General features: G+C 52.8%; 2 protein-coding genes across 2 annotated transcripts; both read right to left on the bottom strand.

The window, feature by feature from the left end:
• Positions 1-1,308: 1,308 nt before the first annotated feature.
• On the bottom strand, positions 1,309-1,962 carry LOC127225983 (interferon alpha-3-like). The gene has a single exon (XM_051189708.1). It carries the CDS (start codon positions 1,960-1,962, stop codon positions 1,309-1,311), a length of 654 nt encoding a protein of 217 aa, XP_051045665.1.
• Positions 1,963-6,459: 4,497 nt separating this feature from the next.
• On the bottom strand, positions 6,460-7,131 carry LOC127225974 (interferon alpha-3-like). The gene has a single exon (XM_051189697.1). It carries the CDS (start codon positions 7,129-7,131, stop codon positions 6,460-6,462), a length of 672 nt encoding a protein of 223 aa, XP_051045654.1.
• Between the last annotated feature and the right edge of the window lie 788 nt (positions 7,132-7,919).

The following is a 7,919-nucleotide window of genomic DNA, read 5'->3' as shown; positions in this document are numbered from 1 at the left end:
GGAGGGGACCCGAAGCCAGCCTTCACTTCTTAGTGGCTCTTAATGGGCATCAGCTCAGAGGCCAGAATGCAGTACCCGGTCGAGGGCCCGAATACTGTCGCATCCTGCATGCTGCACGCCAAACCCTGCCATTCCTGGGCCTCCCCAGCCCTGGATCTAGGCAAGAGGGCCCAGTGAAGAAGGCAAGGCTCCTCGGCTAGCCAGTGCTGTGTCCTGCTCATCCTGTGCCCTGCAGGCCTTACATGATCGGGATTTTCTCCACTTTCTGTTGCCATTGGGTCAGTTTGTGCATGGGTGCCCTTGCCTCAATGACCCCACACCAACCATCCCAAGACTTTCCCTCTCCCTCCACTCTACACCTTTGACCCCTCCGTTGGCCTGTCCAATGTACTGCTTCTTGAAAGGCACAAAGAGGCTGTGAATGTCAATAGGTGACGTGGTTCTGTGAGTCTCAATCTTCAAACCAGGCCCAGACTGACTTTTCACATACCCTCTGTTTGTCACCACAGGAGACATGAAAGGGAAAGCATCAGAGCCATGTCTGATCACCTTAAAGTATCAGGACCACAAACAGGGTGACCAGGAAGTGTCCTTTGTGATCAAACTCCTGACCCTTCCTGCCTCTGGTCAGCCAGTAGCCTGCTCCAGGCTGGTAGCCACAAGGCACTGTCCCCTGAGAACAGAAGCAGGCTGGCTGGACAGAGCAGAGTCCATTTGTGTCTCCAGTAATCTCAGTACTGTCTAGTCACCTCGGCAAGGTACATCACCACCTCAGGTGAATCGTTGGCCCCTTTCTCCTCTGCAAGAGAGAGCCATCCATCGTGTCAATGCCAGGGACACAGCTGGTGCTGTGTACTTGAAGGCACTTAGACAAGAAAGACCCAATACTTGCAGGGGTTCCATGCCAGCATTCATCCGGGGGGGTGTCTCGCCAGTTCCTCCTAGGGCAGCATCAAGGAGCCAAGAGGAGTCAGCCTTCTTACTCCAGATGCAGAGTCTTGGTTTACTAGCTAATAGAAGGAAGCAATACCTGCTGACCCTCGGACTAATGGCTCCAATCGGGCGACACCTGTAAAAACCATACCAATAGAAAGCCACATGTACATCTCCTGTAGCACATGTCAAACTCCCACCAGGAATTGAAATCAGTCAAAGAGATTTGGTACTATCATTTTATTAGGAAATGGATTTGGTAGCAAACACGAACACACACACACACACACACACACACACACACACACACACAATTCATTCACATATTCTTCGTAGATCATGATGTAGAAGATACTTTAAAAAGCATGGATGGACTCAGACCCCTTTCTTCTCTTGCTGGATTGGACTCTGCCTGTGCGCTGTGGCTTGAGGCCCTGAGAATGCTGAGACCTCAGGTGGGGATTCCTGCATGGCACTTCTTCTCTTCTTGGGGCTTCTCTCTTCAGGCACAGGCAATGCAGAAAGGGCCACTTGCATTTCTGCTCTGACAATCTCCCAGGAGCAAGGGCTGTATCGCTTTCCCTCCAGATAGCTGGAGATGCCTAAGAAGCAGGTGCGGATGGCCAAGGCAAAAGTAGGTGGGCAGGCCGGGCTTTGCTCCGCTGTATCCTCCAGCGCGTGCAGGCCACTCAACAGGCTAGTGAGAAGTTGACCGAGTGCCCTCTCTGGCCAGGCACGTCTGCTAGCCTCTGTGGCGGAAAGGTGGAAGACCTGCCCAAGCATCTTGGAGTGGCAACAGGTGGCTTCTTCTCTCTGCTTCCCACGGGTGATAGACGCGTTCTTCCAGGGACATCTGAAATCGTTTCTGTCCCGCAGGCACCAGACAACCGGCGTGGTTTTCAGCTCTCCTAAGAAGCCTAGAGTTTCAATGCGCTGCCAGCGCAGTCTCCAAAAGGTGCCTCTGTCAAGTGAGCAGGCTGTGCTGCAGTCCAGCATCAACCCCAGCAGGAGAGCAAGTACAGGCACCATGGCCAAGCCTAACGATTCCGGATCTGGCCGGCAGGGTGCGCGCGCTCGCGTAACTCAAGGCTCCAGGCAGACCCATTGAGCCTGGAGATCTTGCTGCTGCTTTAATAGTGCACTTGGGGCTCTGATAGACAGTAGTAGCGCAATGGGTCCCTGTGAGTCCTTTGGGCTCCTAGCCTGGCGACACACGAGCCCGAATGCTGGCCTGCTGCCTGCTGCGTTCTGCGGATTCGAACGTCCTCGGCCTGGAACCTAGCTCCACAGGGACTTGGCGGGACAGAGGACACATTGCAGGGGCGAAGTGCAGACTCCAAATCCCTGGGAGCCTTACTTTGGTGCGAGTTTTCTCGGGTCTCCATGTCAGAGTGGTGTGTCTGGGGGCAAGGTAGGCTTCTAGCTCCCTTGGGCTGGAGCGGGGAGCCAGGGTGTGGGAGCGGTGAACATGAAGTGGGGGTGGGAAAGACCGCGGTTGGTCCGGGAAAGGAAGAGGGTCCCAGAGAGGACACTTTGTGGAGGAGGCACGCCCTGCCTGCACCACTGGAGCAGTTCTCACTGGAGCCAAGTGGAACTTCAACCAGGAGGATAGCTCTCCTTCTGGGCAGTTCCCTGTCTTTCTTGGCTTAAACCCCACATCCACCATTCACCATGCACCATCCACCATCCACCAGAAGGGCATTTCCGGTCCCAAAGGCTCTGGCTCTGACTCAGAGTGCTTCCTTTTTAGTACCCCTGTCTCTTTCTGCTACTTGTGAGATCATCTGTCACTCTGGAACTAAACACAAGTTTCTCACCCTCCCGGGATCAGTGTGCTGTGTCCTCTTGTTCTCAGCTTCCTTTAGTGACTTTTTTCACTAGGTAGCTGTGGTTTTCATGTTTCTTTTCTTTCCTTTTTTCTTTTTGATTTTTTTCTTTTCTTTTCTTTTTTTTTTTTTTTCTTTTTCTTTTTTTTTTTTTTTGGTAGGTTTTGTTTTTGGTTTTTTTTTTTTTTTTGGTCTTTTTTTTTTAGTTTTTTTTTTTTAACCATTTCTTTAGGTAAAGTAATGCTATACTATTTTTAATACGTTAACCATTTCAGCTGTGTCTTTAGCTGAATAGTCGCAAAATGTTCACAATCAGTCCTCGAGTTACAGTCCCTGTGGACCTTTTCTCTTTCAGTTAGTGTCACTACTGTTATTATGAAGTTTGCAATGAAGCAGTCCAGAAAAATTGAGGCAGAGGTGATCCATCAGAATTTCACTAGTTCCCTGAGCCTCATTTCCCCCTCTTATCCCCCCAGGCAGTATTCCTGGAGAGCACCTGCATCTCCACAGACTGGTAGATCTGAAGTAAATGCCACAGATGTCAGGATGGGTCTACCAGTTGTAGCACACAGGCTGACAGGAAAGAGAGCTGGTGCAGAAGTCCAGAGCAGAACATGACCAGGGCACTGTCTGGCCACACCAGGAGAGGACACTGATAACCTCTAAGCCAGAGGACAAGGATTGTACAAGTTTCCTCCACTAGCTGGCCATCAGATTCCTGAAGAAACCAAGAGTCCTTAATGCCTTTCAGGCACCAGAAGGAGGGGACTTTTCCCACTTTTCTCATGAACACCATGGCCTCCCGGTTCAGCAGGTTTCCAGTCCCAGAATGACAACAGTAGGTGGGCCTGGACTCAGGCAGCACTTGAGCCACGAGGAAAGTGTAAGGCAATGGCTTCGAGCTTCTGATATAAGCTGTTTGCTAAACTGAACTCTGTTGTCTCAAATCTTGAGCGTGGAATCCCCTGAGCAGATAGGTATCTGTGTGCCTGCAAGTGAAGCAAATAAGTGGGGGCTACTCTATGTCTCACTGACAGTCCGATTTCCCTATGCTGGAGTTAGGGAAGGAAGACACAGTCTACCTTAACTTCTCACAACTGAACAAAGCAGGACAAGTGAGGGTGATGGACACAGGTAAGGGCGGCAATGGGCTCCAAAAGTACAAGGCACCATCCAAGCTGTCCTAATTCTTTCATAGGGCACTCCTCTCCTGATTTTCAAGGTCCCTGGCCCTCTGTGCCAATCCTCCATCACCAGGGAGTTGGTCCAGACCAGGGAGCCGAGCATGTTCTCCTTCAGAGCAGGTGTGCATGGGTGCCTCAGGCATATGCCACACAGGCACTGCCCAACTACAAGAGGGACACCGATGCTTTCATGTCCTCCTTGAACCTTTGGTTTCCTCTGGGTCTCCCAGCAGCTTCAAATTCTTACCAGGTAACAGCCTGAGACTGTGCATGATGTCCAGTCTCCAAGGAAGAGCCGAGTGGCACCCAGTTCCAGCAGCTGAGACACTGGAGTCCAAAGCTCAGAGTGAAGGCTATCCCGGCAGCCACTGAGGCAGGAGGGGAGTCCTGGGCAGCACAGGCTGAGCTACTTACTCCAGGAAGAGCCAACCTTGCTCAGCCACATTCTCTTCTACCCCAGGCCACTTCATGGCTACTGGGGGCAGCCAGCTGACACTCTACTTGGGGGCGCTCTGTATCCGCACAACAGCAGCACACAACACAAGGCCAGGTAGTTTTCCAGAAGACTAGGAGTGTGGGAAGCACCACTGTGTCTAAGTTCACAACAACTCCAGACACCGAACAATACGATCGCAGGGACTCGCAACACAGGAACTGACACAGCCTTGGCACTTTAATGGGGGACCTGGGGAAGCACAGGGCACTGGAATGTTTCAGAACCCCGTGCTCAGTGTGCCCAGCATCTCTTCCACCTACCTCAAGTTAGAGAGGCACAGGCTGGGAGCAAGGGTTGACAGCTGATGAACTGCCTCTATCTGGCTGTGCTACACTGGGTATTCTGGGCTTATTATTGGCTATGCTACCATTTTAAACAAGCCAGGGTGGTGGTTGTAGTGGCAAGGAGGTGGCATGTGGGTTGCTGATCGTCTTAGGTGTCTTTCAAGTCTGAAGCTGCACAACTGGGCCAGGGATGACCTGAGCCTGCAATAGGCATGGCTGTATGCTTTTGAGGGCATTAAAGGGGGACCATTGGGCAGGGGGAGGGCTCAGCTCCTGCAGGGCCCCTCCCCAGTAGCTCATAGGAAAGATCTGTGAGCAGACTGGCCACAGATGGGTCCTCAAGCTGTGTTTCACCTTGGTGTTGTGTCCTGGGTATTCTGCCTCTGCTGGGGAACAGATCAGTATGGGCAGCCTGGGAAGAAAATGTGACACACAGCTGACAAGGCAAAGGGGACAGAGAGGAGGGGGACCCGAAGCCAGCCTTCACTTCTTAGTGGCTCTTAATGGGCATCAGCTCAGAGGCCAGAATGCAGTACCCGGTCGAGGGCCCGAATACTGTCGCATCCTGCATGCTGCACGCCAAACCCTGCCATTCCTGGGCCTCCCAGCCCTGGATCTAGGCAAGAGGGCCCAGTGAAGAAGGCAAGGCTCCTCGGCTAGCCAGTGCTGTGTCCTGCTCATCCTGTGCCCTGCAGGCCTTACATGATCGGGATTTTCTCCACTTTCTGTTGCCATTGGGTCAGTTTGTGCATGGGTGCCCTTGCCTCAATGACCCCACACCAACCATCCCAAGACTTTCCCTCTCCCTCCACTCTACACCTTTGACCCCTCCGTTGGCCTGTCCAATGTACTGCTTCTTGAAAGGCACAAAGAGGCTGTGAATGTCAATAGGTGACGTGTTCTGTGAGTCTCAATCTTCAAACCAGGCCCAGACTGACTTTTCACATACCCTCTGTTTGTCACCACAGGAGACATGAAAGGAAAGCATCAGAGCCATGTCTGATCACCTTAAAGTATCAGGACCACAAACAGGGTGACCAGGAAGTGTCCTTTGTGATCAAACTCCTGACCCTTCCTGCCTCTGGTCAGCCAGTAGCCTGCTCCAGGCTGGTAGCCACAAGGCACTGTCCCCTGAGAACAGAAGCAGGCTGGCTGGACAGAGCAGAGTCCATTTGTGTCTCCAGTAATCTCAGTACTGTCTAGTCACCTCGGCAAGGTACATCACCACCTCAGGTGAATCGTTGGCCCCTTTCTCCTCTGCAAGAGAGAGCCATCCATCGTGTCAATGCCAGGGACACAGCTGGTGCTGTGTACTTGAAGGCACTTAGACAAGAAAGACCCAATACTTGCAGGGGTTCCATGCCAGCATTCATCCGGGGTGTCTCGCCAGTTCCTCCTAGGGCAGCATCAAGGAGCCAAGAGGAGTCAGCCTTCTTACTCCAGATGCAGAGTCTTGGTTTACTAGCTAATAGAAGGAAGCAATACCTGCTGACCCTCGGACTAATGGCTCCAATCGGGCGACACCTGTAAAAACCATACCAATAGAAAGCCACATGTACATCTCCTGTAGCACATGTCAAACTCCCACCAGGAATTGAAATCAGTCAAAGAGATTTGGTACTATCATTTTATTAGGAAATGGATTTGGTAGCAAACACGGACACACACACACACACACACACACACACACACAATTCATTCACATATTCTTCGTAGATCATGATGTAGAAGATACTTTAAAAAGCATGGATGGACTCAGACCCCTTTCTTCTCTTGCTGGATTGGACTCTGCCTGTGCGCTGTGGCTTGAGGCCCTGAGAATGCTGAGACCTCAGTGGGGATTCCTGCATGGCACTTCTTCTCTTCTTGGGGCTTCTCTCTTCAGGCACAGGCAATGCAGAAAGGGCCACTTGCATTTCTGCTCTGACAATCTCCCAGGAGCAAGGGCTGTATCGCTTTCCTCCAGGATAGCTGGAGATGCCTAAGAAGCAGGTGCGGATGGCCAAGGCAAAAGTAGGTGGGCAGGCCGGGCTTTGCTCCGCTGTATCCTCCAGCGCGTGCAGGCCACTCAACAGGCTAGTGAGAAGTTGACCGAGTGCCCTCTCTGGCCAGGCACGTCTGCTAGCCTCTGTGGCGAAAAGGTGGAAGACCTGCCCAAGCATCTTGGAGTGGCAACAGGTGGCTTCTTCTCTCTGCTTCCCACGGGTGATAGACGCGTTCTTCCAGGGACATCTGAAATCGTTTCTGTCCCGCAGGCACCAGACAACCGGCGTGGTTTTCAGCTCTCCTAAGAAGCCTAGAGTTTCAATGCGCTGCCAGCGCAGTCTCCAAAAGGTGCCTCTGTCAAGTGAGCAGGCTGTGCTGCAGTCCAGCATCAACCCCAGCAGGAGAGCAAGTACAGGCACCATGGCCAAGCCTAACGATTCCGGATCTGGCCGGCAGGGTGCGCGCGCTCGCGTAACTCAAGGCTCCAGGCAGACCCATTGAGCCTGGAGATCTTGCTGCTGCTTTAATAGTGCACTTGGGGCTCTGATAGACAGTAGTAGCGCAATGGGTCCCTGTGAGTCCTTTGGGCTCCTAGCCTGGCGACACACGAGCCCGAATGCTGGCCTGCTGCCTGCTGCGTTCTGCGGATTCGAACGTCCTCGGCCTGGAACCCTAGCTCCACAGGGACTTGGCGGGACAGAGGACACATTGCAGGGGCGAAGTGCAGACTCCAAATCCCTGGGAGCCTTACTTTGGTGCGAGTTTTCTCGGGTCTCCATGTCAGAGTGGTGTGTCTGGGGGCAAGGTAGGCTTCTAGCTCCCTTGGGCTGGAGCGGGGAGCCAGGGTGTGGGAGCGGGTGAACATGAAGTGGGGGTGGGGAAAGACCGCGGTTGGTCCGGGAAAGGAAGAGGGTCCCAGAGAGGACACTTTGTGGAGGAGGCACGCCCTGCCTGCACCACTGGAGCAGTTCTCACTGGAGCCAAGTGGAACTTCAACCAGGAGGATAGCTCTCCTTCTGGGCAGTTCCCTGTCTTTCTTGGCTTAAACCCCACATCCACCATTCACCATGCACCATCCACCACCCACCAGAAGGGCATTTCCGGTCCCAAAGGCTCTGGCTCTGACTCAGAGTGCTTCCTTTTAGTACCCCTGTCTCTTTCTGCTACTTGTGAGATCATCTGTCACTATGGAACTAAACACAAGTTTCTC

Source organism: Phodopus roborovskii, unplaced genomic scaffold (genome assembly GCF_943737965.1).
Source record: "Phodopus roborovskii unplaced genomic scaffold, PHOROB, whole genome shotgun sequence".
Lineage (NCBI taxonomy): Eukaryota > Metazoa > Chordata > Mammalia > Rodentia > Cricetidae > Phodopus > Phodopus roborovskii.
This window is presented reverse-complemented; position numbering and strand designations above follow the sequence as displayed.